The following is a 19686-nucleotide window of genomic DNA, read 5'->3' on the forward strand; positions in this document are numbered from 1 at the left end:
TCCAATTTAGTGCAATCCATCCTTCTTGTACAGGTCACTTCTACCCCAAAAGAGATTCTAATGATCCAAAAATGTGAATCCTTCTCCCATACACCAGCTCCTCAGCCATGCATTCATCTGCTCTATCCTCCTATTCCTGCCCTCACTAGCTCGTAGCACTGGGAGTAATCCAGATATTACTACCCTTGAGGACCTCCTTTTTAAATTTCTGCCTAACTCTCGTAATCTCCCTTCAGTATCTCAACCTTTTCCCTTCCTATATTAAATATGAGCTTCACATATTACATACAAGTTGTTGAATTATGAACATGTGTCTTCAAAAGACATATTGGGCATACTAGTTTTAATTTTATAGTGTCACAGACAGAATTTAAGGGCTGAGTTTACCTAAAATTTGACTAATTGTAATTTTTGGGGAGTTTTGTTGAGGATTACTTTCCTTGATCTTTAGCTTCACACATTGTCAACCTTTCAGTAGTTGTTGACATTAGTTTTCCTGTTGTTTAATCAAAGTCAAAAGAAAGCACAAGTAGGAAAAACTGTAAATGTCTCTTGAGAACAGACAGGGATAGCTGACAGTTTAAGCAATAAACAAATGTACAGTCAATGAATGATGACTGTACCCAACTCACAACTATTGGATCTGGGTGTCAACTAAGTCCTGTTTGGCTTTTTGTGCCTAATGCTGTGTTTTTCCATCATGGAGAAGATGATGTTCCTACTGCACAATGTCCTTATCCTTCTTTTCAGAAGGCTGTTGCTGCTCTCCCAGCAGTTCAATGACCACCACATCCCCTCCATTGCCAGCTTTTAGAATAACTGTGTAAAGTTCTGGTCACCACATTACCTAAAGGATGTAGACGCTTTGGAGAGGGTGCGGAGAAGGTTTGCGAGGATGTTGCCTGGTATGAAGAGAGATGGACTAGGTTAGGATTGTTTTCATTAGAAAAAGGGAGATTGAGGGTGGACCTGATTAAGGTCTACAAAATCATGAAGGGTATAGACAGGGTGGATAGAGATAAGCTTTTTCCTAGGGCGAGGGATTGAATGAATGTGTGACCTCTTGTTAAGGTGAGAGGTGAAAGTTTAAAGTGGATACACGCGGAAAGTACTTTTCACAGAGGGTGGTAGGTGCCTGGAATGTGTTGCCAGCAAAGGTAATAGAGGCGGGCACGGTAGATTCATTTAAGGTGCATCTGGACAGATGCATGAGTAGGTGGGGAGCAGAGGGATACAGATGCTTAGGAAGTGGACGATAGGTTTATACAGTGGATTTGGATCAGCTAGGTTTGGAGGGTCGAAGGGCCCGTTACTGTCCTGTAAATTTTCTTTGTTTCTTGTTCTTTGCTCCAGTTATGCAGAGCACATCATGTAAGAACATGGAAGTACATTCTGTACTGTATGGGATGTCTTTAACCTGGTACTGCTGCATGATTAATACAATTGCATCCTGAAAAACCTCACATCACTCACGTAGAATCTGCTCCTTCAGACAGAAAAACACACTCCACCCACTGAGGGTGTTGTGGCAACCATTTTTCATTTCTGTGCACATTTGCAGAGTGGGGGAGGGGATGAAGGTGATAGATCAGGGAGGAGAAGGTGGAATGGATAGGTGGAAAAGGAGATAGGCAGGTAAGACAAGTCCAGACATGTCATGGAGACAGTGCTGAGCTGCAAGTTTGGAACTAGGGTGAGGTGGGGAAGGGGAAATGAGGAAACTGTTGAAGTCCACATTGATGCCCTGGCATTGAAGTGTTCCGAGGCGGAAGATGAGACGTTCTTCCTCCAGGCGTCTGGTGGTGAGGGAACAGCGGTGAAGGAGGTCCAGGACCTCCATGTCCTTGGCAGAGTGGGAGGGGGAGTTGAAATGTTGGGCCACGGGGCGGTGTGGTTGATTGGTGCGGGTGTCCCAGAGATGTTCCCTAAAGCGCTCTGCTAGAAGGCGTCCAGTCTCCCCAATGTAGAGGAGACCGCATCGGGAGCAACAGATACAATAAATGATATTAGTGGACGTGCAGGTAAGACTTTGATGGATGTGGAAGGCTCCTTTAGGGCCTTGAATGTAGGTGAGGGAGGAGGTGTGGACGCAGGTTTTGCAGTTCCTGCGGTGGCAGGAGTAAGTGCCAGGATGGAGGGTTGGTTGTAAGGCGGTGTGGACCTGACCAGGTAGTCACGGAGGGAACGTTACCTCGAGCCTATGTTGATGTCTAGGAATGCCCGAAATTCCCTAGAGAAATACTGCACAAACTTACTGTCCATGAGAATAAAGGGGTCCATTTGCCAGTACTTTGAATCCACTGTACCATCCTTAATCTTAACCATGAGGTACACTGGAGCATGATCAGAGATGGCAATATTACCAATCGCACAGGATGCCACCAGATCCAGGGTTACTGTAGGGGTCAGAAAAAAAATCAATCCTCGTGTGATATCTATGTGGATTGGGGAAAAAATGTGAAATCCCTACCTATAGGGTGGAGACACCTCCAGATGTCCACCAACCCTAATTCCCCACACAAATCCAATAACTGTTTAGTTTGTGCAGAGAGTATCGAGGGACCTTTAGGCGACCTGACTACTGTGGGGTCCATGAGGCAGTTAAAATCTCCCCCTATAATGATGTGCCAAGTCTTGAGACTTATCAGTTTAGAAAAAGCATCTACCAAGAATTTAAGAGGATGAGCTGGGGGACAATAAACATTTAAAATACCATATTCTTCCCCATTTATCAAGGCTTTAAGAATTACAAACCTCCTGTATGTGTCTTTAACACATTCCAACAATTTAAATGAGAGATTTTTCCTAACCAATATAGCTACTTTTGGTATTAAATGATGAAAAATAAACTCGGTCAAAGCCATTCTGCTGTAATTTCAGATGCTCCTTGTCATCCAAATGTGTCTCCTGTACACAGCAATATCCACCTTCTCCTTTCTAAGACTCAAGAATACCTTCTTCCTCTTAATTGGTGAGTGACTTCCCTTGATATTCCAGGTACACCATTTAATCAAATCATTAGCCATAATCTTCTGCAATTACATTTAGATTCCAGAGAGGAGGAACCTGAACCTCAAATGGCTGAGCCTTCGTGTCACATGGTCCACCAAATATAAAAACTACATAAACTAAAACCACTACACTTAACAAACATACAAAATTATTAAAAATAAAAAACAACAAAAACCAGAAAACAAACCAACATATAAAGCGCCAATAGCGCTGAGTAGGGGAACTCACCCCTGCCCGGAGGGGGCAACTACCTGTCCTGAACTGCCCATAAATAGGCATCTAACCATTTCAACCACCTTCACTTCTCCCAGCTAGAGCCGCATCGCAAGCACAAGCTAAAAAGAATAAACACCCCATAGAATATCAATATGAATTTAAAAATTCTTTTATTTAAAAAAAGGGGGAATAAATACACCATCCATCCTTTGGTATGTCCTAACTTAGAAATTTAAAATGTACATCTTAACCACCGCCAGACATAGTTTGAACCAAATTATTATCAATAGAGGTAAAAAAAGGGGGAAAAACAAAGTTCCAACCGTTATTTCCTCCATTTCTTTCACAGAATGATAAATATATACCCAAGCAACAATATTTATACATAATACAATTGTTTAAATTCAGTTAGTATGTCCACAAAGTCTCTTGCCTTCTCCGATGTGTCAAAAAGATGCATGGATCCATCTAGGGTGATCCGAAGCACTGCCGGATATCTCAGGGAGTACTGAATCCCAAGCTCCTTCAGTCTTCTCTTAACACCATCATACGATTTTCTGTTCTGGATCACCGCAGCTGAAAAGTCCTGAAAAATCATGATCTTAGACCCCTCGTACATTAAGGCCTTTGGATCCTTCCCCTGGAATCTGGAAGCCTCCATGACTCTCTCCTTATCCCGGTAATGATGGAACTGCACCAGGAAAGGACGAGGGCCTTGACCCAGACCCGACCTCCGCGCTGCAACCCGGTGAGCCCTCTCTACCTTCAATCCTTTCATGCCAGCCTCCAAGTCAAGGAATTTCAGAAGCCAATCTTCAACAAATTCCGCAGGCCGCTCACCTTCCTCATCCTCAGGCAGACCGATGAACTGAATGTTTTTTTTTCCTGCCCCGGTTTTCAAGATCATCCACTTGGTCACACAAATTACAAACCTGCGTCTTCAGGGCTTGGATCTCATCCTTGAATGAACTGGCATCAGCTTCCACCACTGTGACACTGTGCTCCACCTCATCCATCCTCTTCTCCAGGTCTCCCAGCTGCTGCTCATGCCTCTGCAGCATGAGAGAGACTGGAGCCAGCTTCTCTTCAATCTGTTTCCCCAACATCTCGCGAGATTTCGAGAGCTGGTTCACCAGGTCCTGGAGAGGAATCTTCTCTGAGGCTGCTGCAGGCTGAGCTGCAGACCTGGCCTCGGATGCTCCTCCTCCCTTTTTAGGCATTTCTGAACAGCTGAAAATACAGGCAAGTCAATTTTTAAATGTATCTTGGGGCTCTACAATCTTTCCAATGCCCCAAGAAACTCTGATGACCTGGGTTGGGCAGGTTAAAGGACCGTCCTGCTCCTGCTGCGATGAGAAGTTCTGCAGTGTGATCTTCTCAGATCGCCGCCATCTTAGATCCCCCCACTGCTGGGTAATTATTAAACTGAACATCTGATTCTCCAATAATCCTGTTAACTATCGCCACACACCCCACAACCCCTTCAAAACCTCCTTCCCTTCCCAATGCTGTTGGTCCCAAGATCACCAATTCCTTCCAGTTCCAACACTTATCCTGACTTGACTCTAACTCTCACCATCCCTCCCTCCATCTATCTACTGGACCCTAACACTTCCTTCCCTAAGCATTCCTCCATGTGGCTGGCACTAAACCTGCATAACCACCTGACTCACCTGGCAGCCTACTCCAACACACCTGCCCTGCAGCTACCTGCCACACTAGGTCCTAATATACTCACCTACGATTTCACTAATCTAACAAACATACCTTATCTCAGCCACTGTTAAAGTGGCTTTGGGAGCTTTACACAATTTAACTGCTGATGTACAGCAGCAAGTGCTGTAAAAAGAACATGTCTTCGCCTGTAACACTGCTTCTGCAATGAATGGATTTCTCCCCAGTTTCTTCTAATCACCTCATTTGATTCAGGTCAGAATCTGAATTCTGGCAGAAATAAAAATCACCAGCAGATAAATGGGTAATCTTAAAGAGGATTATTGTTATTGAATCTGTTCTGACAGTAATCAGAAACGCGACTAAAAATACAATGCATCAGTGTTTGGATCTCTCTCAGTAGGCCTGTAGTTTCTTAGATGATGCTGACAGTTGAAATAAAGGTCTTGTAAGCAGATGTTTTTCAGTAAGCTGTGACCTGTCTTGCAGAAGGCTGGTCATCATCTTCTTCTACTATTAAGCCATTTATTCCTGTTTATTACCTTGGCAGCCGGTTCATTGGGTTTTTTGATGGAATTCTGCAAGCAGCTTTGTTATTTTTAAAGTAGACAAGAAAATAGTTTCTTCACCACGTATTTGTGCAAATTCAAAGACCCTTTTGCAAAGGAAGTCGGTGTGCTGATTACACATCTTGCTTTTGTTTGAGGCTTTGAGTCCTTTGTTTTAGACAAGGGACCATCATAATACAATGAAAGATCAGTTATATCTATTTCACATTCATCAACGTGCATTGAGTTTTGATGTACCTTTTTGTCTGTGGTGAAACTGAATGATGAGTCAGCTGATACGCTTTAGTTGTTCATTGACAATTCATCTTTAAACAAAGAATGTATGAATTTTGAGCATGCTGTGAGTGTCCATATATAATTGCGTACTTGTTTGAGAGTTGTGACTGCTGTGAACTCAGAAGCTAAAGGTTATGTGATTTGTAGTGCCCTTGTCTAATAGGTTGTTTAAGTTAAAAATTTTAAAGTATTATTTGAAAGCTGATAATATACTGAGGTGCAACAATGGAAATATGGTTTCTGGTAAATGCATTATGCTTGTAATATTTTATTAATGTAATAAAATAGCATCTCCCAAGGCTCTGTATAAGGACTTGTAAGTTTTAAGCGTTTATATAGACAGTTTTTTTGCTAGGATCAAAAATTGAAGGCATCGACTTGCAGTGACTAATGTGAGTGAATTGTTGTAAAATCTGATGTGGAGAATGGTATCAATTCTGAATAGTAATTAGTTTTTTCACTTGAGCATTTGGTTCTATTGTGTTGCCAAACACATCTAGAAACTAAGTAACTCTTCTTTCTGTTGAATTTTCAGCCTTACTTTGGCCTCCTTGTTGACATTGATGGAGTGTTGGTGCGAGGAAAAACCCCCATACCAGCTGCCAGGAAAGCTTTCAAGAAGCTGGTGAATGTTAAAGGAGAATTTTTAATGCCTGTGGTGTTTGTCACAAATTCAGGAAACTGTGTTCGACAAGTAAAAGCCGACCAATTAACTCGTGTACTGGGAGTGCCTGTGAGTGTCTACATCAGTGTATTTATAACAGTGTTTTATTTGGTGGAATTAACCATTTAAGTTAGAACTTGCAGCACCATTAGTGACCAAGTTGCATATAAACATAAAGGTTGCAGTGCACTAATGCAAGTAGCCTTATTTTCCACACTCAATGTTTGCTGCTTGGCTGTATTGCCCCAGTAACTCTAGTTGTTAACTTGTATCTGGTCCCATAATGCTAAGGTTGTTCCACTTCTATCTGTAATATCGAGAAGTTATAGGACCAGATACGAGTTAACAACCAGAGTTACTGGGGAAATACAGCCAAGCAGCTGCAACCCTAGAGGGAATCAGGAAGTGCAGGAGGGAACTTAAGAAAGCAATTAGAAGAGAAAAAACGGGGCATGAGAAATGACTTGTGATCAGGATTATGGAGATACTTTATAAACACATTAAAGGGAAGAAGTTGACCAGGGTCCATATAGGATCAAGGAGGCAACCTGTGTATGAAGCTGAAGAATATTGGAAGAGTGTTAAATGGATAGTTCTGTTCAGTCTTTACTCCGGAAAAGGAGAATATAGGTATGGAATTCAGGAAAAGGGGCTATGAGGAACTTGCACAGTTTGACATAAGAAATGGGGAGGCACTGGAGGCTCCGTCAGGCTTACAGACAAATTCCCTGGCCTGGATTAGTTACATCACAGGCTACAGTGGGAGGCGAGACAGGAAATTGCAGGGGCTCTAACACAAATTTTTAATTCTTCTCTGGCCACAGGGAAAGTGTCAGAGGACTGGAGGATGGCTAATGTAGTTCCACTTTTTAAGAAGGGTAATAGAGATGAACCAGGAAATTATAGGCCAGTGAGACTCATTGTCAGTGATTGGGAAATTATTGGAGAAAATTCTGAAGGAGCGAATTAAATTCAACTTGGAAAGGTATGGGTTAATTAGGGATAGTTAGTATGGCTTTGTCAGAAGGCTGTCATGTCAAACAAATTTGTTAGAATTTTTTGAAAATATGATCAAGTGTGATGTTGAGGGAAGCTCAGTTGATATAGTTTATATAGATTTCAGCAAAGCTTTTGACAAGGTACCACAAGAGAGGCTGATTGATCGAGAAGGTTAAAGCACATGGAATTGAGAGAAACTTGGCAAGATGGATCAGAAACTGGTTCAGTAATAGAGCACAAAAGGTAGTGGTAGAAAACTGTTTGACTGGAGGCTACTGTTCAGTGGTGTACCACAAGGATCAGAACTGGGAACCCAAATATGAGGGGAATGTTAAGTAAATTTCCTGTCGGCATAAAGATTGGTAGAGAGATTAATAATGAAGGTGGTTATAGGTCACGGGATGACGCAGATGAGTTGGTCATATGGTCAAATCAGTAGCAGATGGAATTTAACTCTGATAAGTGCGAGGTGGTGCATTTTGGAAGAACAAAATGAGGGAGTATTTAATGAATGGCAGGACACCAGGTAACTTAGAGAAATAGAAGGATCTTGGGGTAATTATTGACAGATCCCTGAAGTCAGCAAAGCATGTGAACAAGATAGTTAAGGAGGCAAATGAGACACTTGCCTTCATCAGTCATGGCAGAGCATAACAGCAAGGAAGTAATGCTGGAGTTGTACAGAGCGTTGATCAGGCCACAGCTGGAGTACTGAGTGCAGTTGTGGTCTCCTAACTGCAGGAAGGATGGGATAGCACTAGAGGGATTACAGAGGAGGTTCACCAGGATGTTGCCTGGGATGGAGAAATTGAGCTCTAAGGATAGACTAGGTAGGCTTGGATTGTTTTCTCTAGAACATAGAAAACTGAAGGAGAATATGATTGAGGTGTATAAGATTGTGAGGATGGATAGAGAGCAGCTGCTCCCCATGGTTGAAGGGTCAATCACTAGAGCGCATAGTTTTAGGGTAAGGGGCAGGAGATTCAGAGGGATTTTGAGAGAAAATGTCTTTTTAACTTAGCGGATGATGGGAATCTGGAATGCACTACCTGGGAAGGTAGCGGAGGCCGGAAACCTTACAACCTTTAAACAAACAATATTTGAATGAGTACTTCAGATAATACAATGTTTAAGGATATTGGACAAATGCATGAATGTGGGATTAGCGCACTTTTAATGATAATTATGTTAGCACAGACTCGATGGGCCAAAGGGACTTTGTGCCATGTGAATCAATGAATATAAGAATGGGTGTAGGATATGTGATATAATGTCATAGAGCATGTAGTTGAATATCAGAAGCTAGTTTCCAGTGAGTAAGCTGAGACTAGAGAATGATATTTACAATTTGATGTTCTCAGCAGATTTAAAGTTAACGTGTGATTAAGGGTAATGCCCATTGACTGTATTTCACAAAGCAACAGTGTAATAACATTTGCAGCTGCTATTCAGTTCTACCTGCTAGTTTCATTTGAGATGGTTTAGGGAAGTTGATTATTTATTTAACTTTGTTCCTCACTTTAACAGCAGTGTTCAATACAGCAGTGTGCAGTACAGTACAGAAGTACAGGGACTTCCTTCCAAATAGAAATTGTAAAAATGAGAGCACAACATTTGGACAATAGTCTGGCAAGATATTTGTGACAAATAAATTATAAAGGCAGATTGAAGAATTGAGTTTTGATTTGAAAAGGCAATATTGATAATGTTTTTGATTTTCACAGTCAGAGCTATTTCCTAGTTGGTTGTGACAGCTGGTAGGATGGAGACTTAAGTGAGGAGAAGGTGAATTTCATAGCATGTAAGTCATTAGAAAAGTAACTTGATAGAACATTAAACCTGGTCCTGAGGATAGTCTTCCAATTTGATTCAGTTTCTAGTGCTGGCTACTGTGTATGAACTGGATAAACGTTTTTATTTAGCTAGTGGCTAAAGTTTCTTCAATACTTTATAAACTTTGCACAGGAATATCTCAGTTTTGAGCATAATCCTGAAGAAGGGCTTATGCCCGAAACATCGATTCTCCTGCTCCTTGGATGCTGCCTGACCTGCTGCGTTTTTCCAGCAACACATTTTCAGCTCTGATCTCCAGCATCTGCAGTCCTCACTTTCTCCACAGGAATATCTCCCACCATTTCCATGGATTAAATTAGATTAGATTAAATAGATTCATAGATTAAATTAGTTTCCTTCATGTCTCATTAGAATGATGCTCCTGCTTCTGTTGTCCAACTGAGTAGCTTTTTGTTTTGCTTTTATTACTCTTCTGTCCACTCACACTCTCATTTTTGTTTCTCCCTCTTTCATGTATTTTTGATCCTTCTGCATTTCTTCTGATATTTCTAAATGTGCAGGTATTCTAGAGGTTGAAAGGGACTACAAAAACAAGATTGTGGATTTCAGTAATTAACAAGTTAACATTTTTCAGAGCAGAGGGAAGATGACCATCTATTTGGAAGTTTATGTTTACATTTATGTTGTATTTAGAGCATACAATAATTATCTATTCAGTGTAAGCATCATGCACATCACATTCTACTGAGTCTGCCTATTAGACAAATAGTAGTAAAACCTATGAAGAACTGCAGTGGAAATAAAAGCATAAGAATAACTTAAAGTTCAATTTCAGGGTATTATTTAGACTTACCAAAAGTAAGTAGTAAGGAATGGAGCTGATTTGAATTTTGTTCTTTGTAAAGTATGTGTTTCTTGAATAATGACATGATACACTGTTATATAAAGTAATCCAGAACATTGGGCTACTATTCTGGCGATATGCATGCAAATCCCACCATGAAATAATAATGAAATTTGAACTAAATAAAATTCTGGAATAAAGATAGCCTCATTGTGACTATGTAACCATCGTCAATTATTGTATACACCCAACCGGTTCATTAGTATCCTTTCAGGAAGAAAATCTGCTGTCCTTACCCAGCCTGGCCTATACGTGATTCCAGATCCACAACAATGTTCTTCAGCTTTTAATGCCCTTTGAGTAATTAAGGATGGGCAATAGATGCTGATCTACCAGCAATACCCACATCTCACGAATCAATTTAAAAAGTGGCAGCTCGTTAGGTGCATGTTGCTCTCCTGCAGTGTAGTTCTTCAGGATGGTAATGTGGCTCTCTTTATAGTAAAAAACACTAATTTTCTCTTTTTGAGAGAGTGCATCATACTGTGATCAGAATTAGTATGTTAAAAATAGGGGAAGTAATGGGTCTGGAACTTTATAAACAGGATTAGCATTTATGTAAAATGGGAAGCAGCATGAAGTGCGGTAATGGGCGGCATTGGGGGTGAACATGATGGCAAAACACTCTTCCTGTTCCAATTATGATTTTAGTCAGAAAGATATGATTTGATCTTGTTATTTGGGTTAAGTAAGTTCCATTTGAGAATTTGTATTACCCAGAGGATGTGGGAATGTGAAACTCATTGCCAAGGGTGATAGAGGCAGAAATGTTCATAATATTTAAGAATTATTTGCAAGGCCAAGACGTTTGAAGCTGTGGGCTTAGTGCTGGAAAATGGGATTAAAATAATTAAGTGTTTGCTTTTAATTGGTGCCTACTTGATAGGCTGAAGGGCCTTTTTCTGATCTATAGAACTGCACGACTGATTATTGAGTACATGGAGTAAAACTTTGAAAAGAGTAACTTTTTTTAAGCATGACATCATGTATTCCTGTCCTAAGTACAATGTTTTTGGAGCAGAACTGTTCAGAGATTGCATAAAAATTGTGAACGGCACATGTGTATGTTAAACATTGACTTTATGGAAAATTACAGTGCTAACTGTTTAGTGCACTGTTCAGTAGTCACATTTCTCATATATTTGGAACCCAAAATTAACATCAACAGATCAACTTGGAATTATATTTGAGGCCAAACTGATAAGCTAAAAGAAATTTCCCTAGCCAGCTGCAAAGGAGATGCCCTTTGGAAAATACTTTGGATAGCAGGCTCAAAGCAGAATTCCTTGTGAAATGCCTTAAAATTGGTTAGGTCTCAAGGATATTCAATGCTGAGGGTGAAAGTTATCTCCCTGGTACAATAGAAAGTGTTTTTCTAAGGTTGAGATTAAGATCCATTGTTAGAACAGTGAAGTAAATAGTCCAATAGCAATAGGTAATGATTGTATATCATTCAGAATAAATCTGAGAGGATCTTGATGTTGCATGAATATTTGAAGTCAGGAATGAATTTTATAATTCATTCATGCATGTGAAAGATCATCATAAAATGTTTCTACAAAATAAATGTTTTGTTTCAAATTTGACTGTTAGCCATGAATAAACTACTTGTACTAATATACTACTTTTTAAAATATCTGAACAGATTTCTCAGGATCAAGTTTTGATGTCTCACAGCCCATTGCGAATGTTTAAACGTTACCATGATAAATGTGTACTGGTCTCTGGGCAAGGCCCAGTCATGGAGATTGCTAAAAGGTATCCTTTTAGGTGTTTATACTGGAATTTTATTAAAAAGTATTTATCTATGTCTGTGTGCACTCTATATTTTTAGAGATTTAATGTTTTATCAAACTTTGAGTTCATAAATTTAGTGAACATTTAGAAAGCCATGGGCTAACCATGAGAGGTTAGCTGGATTTGTAATCTGAGATTCTACTGGACTGATTTAATTTGTGTTTTTCTCTTACAAAAGACACTTCATATTGAAACGTCCAGTGGGTCTGACATATGCCATCAATTCGGCTATCACTTAAAAGATGTTGCCCAATGTTGCAGCATTTATTAAATGTAGTCATATTAATAGACAGACAATGCAGTAAGTAGATGTTCGTTTGGATTCAGAGAATGTGGTTTTTAAGGTGCTTGTTTTTAATCGATAATTTAACCTGGATACAAGAGCAGTAATGTTGAAGTTTGTTGTTGCAAATTAGGGGCATGTGCAATTCAATTAAAATCCAGAAAAATCTACAACAATAAAATGGGCAAATATTTATAGCTACATATATTTATATGAATTAAAAACAGGAGTAGGCAAACAAAATCATAGCTGATCTGATGGTATCCTCAATTCCACATTGCCACTTTCCTATGATAGCTATAAATTCTTCACAGATAAATGAGTCCATCCACCCCTACCTCAAAAATCTTCAATAACCCTGCCTCCACCATTCTCTTGGGAATAGAATCCAGAAGATTCTCAACCCTTTCTGAAAAAAAAAATCCTCATCTCAGTCTTAAACTATGGCCATTAGCTATAATGTTTGCAGAAGAGCACCCTGTCATTCCTGTCAGGATCCTATAATCTTTCAATAAAGTCAGCTCTCATTCTTCTATGTTTCAATGGAAAAAGGTCCAACCTGTCTAACTTTACCCTCTACTAGAGATGGGAGGAGTTTGCAGCAAGTCAGGATTACTGTGGAGCTGATTGGGAGAGGAGATCTGTGTTAGAAGTGCAGTGGTGTGGGAGATAAAAACCAACAGCAGACAGAGACCGATCAACCTGTTTCTCCATGTCAGAGTTGAAGTGTGACATGTCAGAAAAACACATAGCTGACTGGTGAGTATTTCTTCCCTGTCTCTTTTGGCCAACTGGTTTAAAGCAGGAGACACTATTACAGCTCAAGAGTACAGTTAAAATACTTAATAATTAAATAGAGAAGAGGTGGCTGGACAGGTGATGAGGAAGAAGGATTCTTGAAGGTTATAAACTAACAACAATTAACCAAGGATATTAAAGATTTTATCAAATCAAAAGAAAAATATACAATGTAGCAAACATTAGTGGTAAACCAGAGGATTGGGAAAGTTTGAAAGCTAACAAAAGATTACTGAAACAATAATAGAGGGAGAAAATAAACATTAGAGCAAACTAGCAAGTAATATAAAAACAGCCAGTAAACTAACTTAAGTATCTGAAAAGAAAGAGAGAGGACAAAGTGCCCTTGGTGAAAGAGGCTGAGGAAATAATAATGTGGAACCAGGAAATAGATGAGGAGTTGGACAAATATGTAGAGGGGGTTAATAGCATTCTGAAAAATACTAAATAACAAAGGGATTAAAAGTGGGGAGAGAAAATTACTTAATAATTATCACAAAGGAAGAACAATACTGAGGAAACCAATAGAGTGATACAACACAGAAACAGACCCTTCGCTCCAACTTGTGCATGCCGACTAAGTTTCCAAAACTAAACGTGTCCCACTTGTCTGTGTTTAGCCCATATCCCTCTAAACCTTTCCTATCCAAATATCTTTGTAAATGTTGTAACTGTACTCATATCTACCACTTCCTCTGGCAGTATATTCCACATATGAACCACTCTCTGTGAAAATGTTGCCCCTCATACCCCTTTTAAATCTTTCTCCTCTACCCTTACAAAATGCCCCCTAGTTTTGAATTCACATACTTTTGAATTTACCCTCACTAGGGAACATATCTTTGCTATTCAGCTTATATATGCTCCTCGTGATTTTAAACCTGTACAAAGTCACACATCAACCTCCTATGCTTTAATGAAAAAAGTCCTAACCTATCCTTGTAATTCAAACCCTCCAATCATGGCAACAACCTGGGAAATCATTTCTAAATTCTCTCCATTTTAATTTGGCGGAGCAACCAGAACTGTACATAGTACTCCAAAAGTAGCCTTACCAATGTCTTGTACAACCTCAACATGACATCCAAACTCCTATATTCAATAGTCTGAGCAATGAAGGCAAGCATGCTAAATGCCACCTTAACCACACTGTCTACCTATGATGCAACTTGAAAAGGACTTTGTACCTAAACACCCAAGTCTCTCTGTTTAACAACATTGCCCAGGACCCTAACATTAACTCGTCCCCTTGTTAGTTTTACCAAAATATAATACCTTGCATTTATCTAAATTAAACTCAATCTGCCACTTCTCAGCCCATCAGCCAAATTGATCAAGATCTCTTTGTAATCTTAGATAACCTTCTTCACTGTTGACTATACCACCAATTTTGGTGTCATTCTCAAACTTACAACCATGTTTGCTAAATACCCATCCAAATCATTTATATAAATTACAAACAAAAGGGGACCCAGCACTGATCGCCGCAGAACAGGTCACAGGTCTTTAGTCTGAAAAACAATCCTCCATTTCATGTGGCTAGAGGAGCTAACAAGTAGGATAGATAAAGTGAACCAGTAGATGTAATAACCTTGGATTTCCAAATGTTGTTTGATAAGGCACCACAGATAAGGCTACTCAATAATGTAAGAGATAACGTGTGAGAGTTAATATTGTAGCATGGATAAAGGATTGGTAAGATACTAGGAGACAGAGTTGAAGTAAAGGGGACATTTCCAACAAGTCAACATGTAATGAGTGGAGTATCACAGGCTTCAGTACTGGGGCCACAATTATTTACAATGTATATTAATAACTTGGATGATGGAGATGAATGTTATTAACACCAAGTTTGCAAATGATGCAAACATATGTGGGAAGGCAAATAGTGAGTATTACACAAGGGGTTTATAAAATTAAAAAAAGTTGCTAAAGCTATACAAGGTACAAGTCAGACCATGCTTGAAATACTGTGCTGAGAGTGTGGTGCTGGAAAAGCACAGCAGGTCAGGCAGCATCCGAGGAGCAGGAGAACCAATATTTTGGGCATAAGCCCTTCATCGTGAATGAGCTTATTCCTGATGAAGGGCTTATGCCTGAAACTTCAGTTCTGTTCCTCCTTGGATGTTGCCTGACCTGCTGTGCTTTTCCAGCACCACACTCTCTACTCTGATCTCTAGCATCAGCAGCCATCACTTTCTCCATGCTTGAAATACTGTAAACCATTGTGGTCCCTTTATCTTAGGAAAGATATACTGGCATTGGAGGCAGTCCAGAGAAGATTCTCTAGGTTGATTCTGTATGTGGAGGATCTTATGAGGAGACATTGAGTAGGTTGGACCTGTAATCATTAGAATTTAGAAGAATGAGGCGAGACGCTGTTGAAACATACACAGTTCATAGGCTTGACAGTGTAGATGCCAAAAGGTAGGTTCTCCTTGACTAATGTCTTCAGGAGGCACAGAATGTAACGTATCCAAATTAGCTGACAATACAAAATTAGGTCAAAGGAATGTGATGAGGACATAAGAAATCTGTAAGGGGATATTGGTGGGTTGGGTGAGTGGAGAAAAACATGGCAGATGGAATTTAATGTAGGAAAGTATGAGGTCATGCACTTTGGAAGAATTGTAAGGTGCACTGTTATGCCCAAAAAAGTGCAGAAGAGAGATCTGGGTGATCTTGTGCATGAAACACAAAATGTTAGTACTCATGTGCCCCGAATAAGAATTTTGGCCTTCACTGCCAGGGTATTTTAGTTTAAATCTGGAAGTCATGTTACAATTGTGCAGGCTGTTGGTGAAGCTGCACTGAACTGTGTATAGTTTTGGTTGTAGTATTTAAGGATGTACTGTCATTGGAAGCAGTTTAAAAGAGATTTACTTGGCTGTTTCCTGGGATGGAGGGGTTGACTTATTGAAATGGCTCAACAGTTAGGCCTTTATTCATTATTGTTTCGAAGAATGAGGGGTGAACTCATTGCAACGTGCAAGATTCTGAGGGTGTCAGCAGGGTAGATGTTTCCCCTATTGGTGGAATCTCAAACCAGGGAATATTATTACTGAATAAAGAGACAATCATTTAAAACCAAGATGCCAAAGAATTAATAGTCCCAGAGAGTAGTGAGTGTCTAGAATTCTCTACCCCAGAGAACTGTGGAGGCTAAATCACCTGAAAGTATTTAAAGAGGAGATTGACAAGATTTTGAAATATTGAAGAAATGAGGGCATGAAAGAGGAATTGAGGCCTTGGCCAGATCAGTCATGATCTTAAGAGATGGCAGGACCAGGCTTAAGAGACTGATTGTCTTAATGCTGCTCCTAATTCTTATGATCTTCTAAGCTCTGCCCAACTTGCATATCAGTTGAGTGAACATCGTTGAACTGTCTCTAATACTTCCTTTCTATAAAGAAACCAAAACTGTAAACAGTTCTCTAGATGTGGTCTATTTTGGCGATACAACTGTACCAAAACTTCCCTATTTTTAGATTCCATTCCTGTGCAATATAAGACAATGTTCCATTTGCCTTCCTAATCCTTTGCTGTACCTGCATACTAACCTTTTGTGATTAGTGTACTAGGACAGCCTCACTAATGCTCCTCTCTCTATTTAAATAATATGCTGCTATTCTATTTCTCCTGTCAGTGTGGAGAAGTTTACGTTTTCCCATATTTTTCTCTATTTGTCAAATGTTTGTTCTCTCACCTCACCTGTTTATTACTTTTGCAGACTCTTTTATGTCGCCTTTACAACATACTTTTCTATTGATTTTTGTATCATCAGCAAATGTAACAACCATAGATTTGGTCCTTTTATTGAAGTCATTTAGTATAAGTTGTAAATAATTTGATACGTCATCACTAATGACTGTGATATGCCACTTCCCCATTTCTGAAACCACCTATTTCTGCACACTCTGCTTCCTTTTAGTGAACCAATTTTTTTACAATATATTTATGTTGCCTCCACACCATGACCTGTTATTTTGTAGTAATCTTTGATATGGCATCTTGTCAAATACCGATCAGTGTAGAGATCCTTTAACAATTGAATGGAACTATCCCTTTCAATGGTAAGATATAGATAAATACAGTTATGATCTATGCCTATCAGTCATTAAATGGAATGAGTGGAAAAGTCTTTCTTCCTCTCCGCCCAAGTATCCCACCTTTCACTCACTGTTTCATAGCTTTCTTCTTCACATAGCTTCAATCCTTGCAGTTACTTCAGTCTTGTACCACATGTCAAAATGGTCAAGAAATGAAAGTGTGTGATACTTTTTACCTAATACCAGGACCAGTAACTCAACAATGCATTGGACGTGAGATGTTTGTGAATTCCCACGACAAGCTGGCAAACTGTTTGCTACTTACAGTCTGGGGAACTAACATTAAAGTTAGCTTATTAGCAGCCTAGCTACCTTGTTTCGTACTCATTTTTGTTAGCTTGCATGAATACATTTCGGTTTTCAATGGAATAATGTGTAAAGTGTTAATTTTACTGATTGGTAAATCAAGTTCCAAGTGAGATGATGGCCCATTTGTATTATCACTGGACTGTTAATCCAGAGTCACCGGTAACATCCAGGGGACCCAGGTTTGAAACCCACCACAGCAGATGGTGAATTTTGAATTCAATAAAAAGATCTGCAATTAAGAGTTGAGTGATGACTACGTGACTAATGATGTCAATTGTCAGGAAAAACCCATCTGGTTCACTAATGTCCTTTAGGGAAAGGAAACTGCTATCCTTAGCTGGTCTGGCCTATATGTGACGCCAGACCCACAGCAACATGTTTTGACTCGTAACTTCCCTCTGGGTTGGGCAATAAATGCTGGCCTAGCCAGCGATGCCATTATCACATGAATAAATTTAGAAAAAACTCTAGGTTATGACTAGAGGAGTGAAAGAGGCAGTTTGATTATTTTATTTGGAATGTTAGAACATAGAACTTAGAAAAGTACAGCACAGAACAGACCCTTTGGCCCACGATGTTGTGCCGAGGTTTAATCCTAATGTAAAATTTAGTAACTTAACCTACGCACCCTCAACTCACTGCTATCCATGTGCATGTCCAGCAGTCACTTAAATGTCCCCAATGATTCTGCTTCCACCACCACAGCTGGCAATGCATTCCATGCATTCACTAATCTCTGCATAAAGAACCTACCTCTGCTGTCTCCTTTATACCTTTCTCCTAATATCTTCAAACTATGACTCCTTGTACCAGTTAATCCTGCCCTGGGGAAAAGTCTCTGGCGATTGACTCTATCTATTCCTCTCATTATTTTGTACACCTCGATCAGGTCTCCTCTCTTCCTCCTTCTCTCCAGAGAGAAAAGTCTGAGCTTATTCAACCTTTCTTCATAAGGTAAGCCCTCCAGTCCAGGCAGCATCCTGGTAAACCTTCTTTGCACCCTCTCCAAAGCCTCTGTATCTTTCCTATAGTAGGGTGACCAGACTGGACACAATATTCCAAATGTGGTCTCACCAGGGACTTGTAGAGCTGCAGAAAAACCTTGCAGCTCTTAAACTCGATCCCCCTGTTAATGAAAGCCAAAACACCATATGCTTTCTTAACAACCCTACGCACTTGGGTGGCAACTTTAAGGGATCTATGTACTTGCATACCCAGGTCCCTCTGTTCCTCCACACTGCCAAGAATCCTGTCTTTAATCCTATAGTCAGCATTTGAGTTCGACCTTCCAAAATGCATCACTTCGCATTTATCCAGGTTGAACTCCATCTGCCATTTCTCAGCCCAGCTTTGCATCCTGTCTATGTCGCGCTGCAGCCTGCAGTAGCCCTCAATGCTATCAACGACACTTCCAATCTTTGTGTCATCTGCAAATTTACTAACCTATCCCTCAACCTCCTCATCCAAGTCATTTATGTTATTAGAACTTTGGTCACTTTTTAAGTATTAAGTATTAATGAAACAGAGGCTATAAAGTAATTTTAAAATGCAGTTGCATCTTTCGTTGAAAAGTAAAGATATTGAAGAATATTAACCAAGGGCAGATTTGAATAAAGGATTTGAATAGCTCACTCTTGTCAAAGTGCTCATACAGATGCTTTGAGCAGAATAATTCAGTCGATTATTTAACTTCTATGCTTCTGTTTAAACACTTATATTCCAAAATAATGTGATCCTTTTTGATTTTGGATTTTTTTTTCTTGATTTTGTTATCACCTTTGTACCTTTCAGATAGTATTTTAACATCTGTGTTGGGAATACATTGTCAGAAATTATATATCAAAATCTAGTTACAAACTTCCTCGTTATCAACATCAAACATTTTTAATGATTGACATTTTCAGTCATTGATCTTAGCGATCCCACATTTCATATCACATCTGTCTAAAATGACACATGCGTTGCACCAATTTCAATTAGTTCTGCTTTTTACTTGGATGCATTTCTGTTGCGGAGTGTATGTTATCTGTACAGTTTCCTCACATTAAGTTCAATTTGCAGACATCTTAGTGTCCAAGCTAGATATTCAGCAAGCAGACCATTCCTGCTTGGCTTCTAGTAGTGTTCTTGAAAGTAGGGAGGGAATGTAACAAGAAAACAATGTCTGCACATTTTCATAACAAGAAGTAGCAAATGATATTGACATGTGAATTCTCTGGCCAGCCCATCACTAACCACATCCCTCCTCTCAGCAACTTGCATTTATATTGATTTTGACATAA

At 39.6% G+C, this 19686-nt stretch overlaps 1 protein-coding gene across 1 annotated transcript in view; it reads left to right on the forward strand.

The window, feature by feature from the left end:
* LOC140483732 (haloacid dehalogenase-like hydrolase domain-containing 5) overlaps window positions 1-19686 on the forward strand; it is a 53603-nt gene that overhangs the window by 15395 nt on the left and 18522 nt on the right. The window contains exons 2-3 of the mRNA XM_072582203.1: window positions 6283-6480; window positions 11754-11866. Of these exons, the coding sequence (XP_072438304.1) occupies window positions 6283-6480; window positions 11754-11866 (311 nt within the window). The remainder of the gene's footprint in view (window positions 1-6282; window positions 6481-11753; window positions 11867-19686) is intronic.

This window comes from Chiloscyllium punctatum, chromosome 12, assembly GCF_047496795.1.
Source record: "Chiloscyllium punctatum isolate Juve2018m chromosome 12, sChiPun1.3, whole genome shotgun sequence".
In the NCBI taxonomy this organism is placed as follows: Eukaryota; Metazoa; Chordata; class Chondrichthyes; order Orectolobiformes; family Hemiscylliidae; genus Chiloscyllium; species Chiloscyllium punctatum.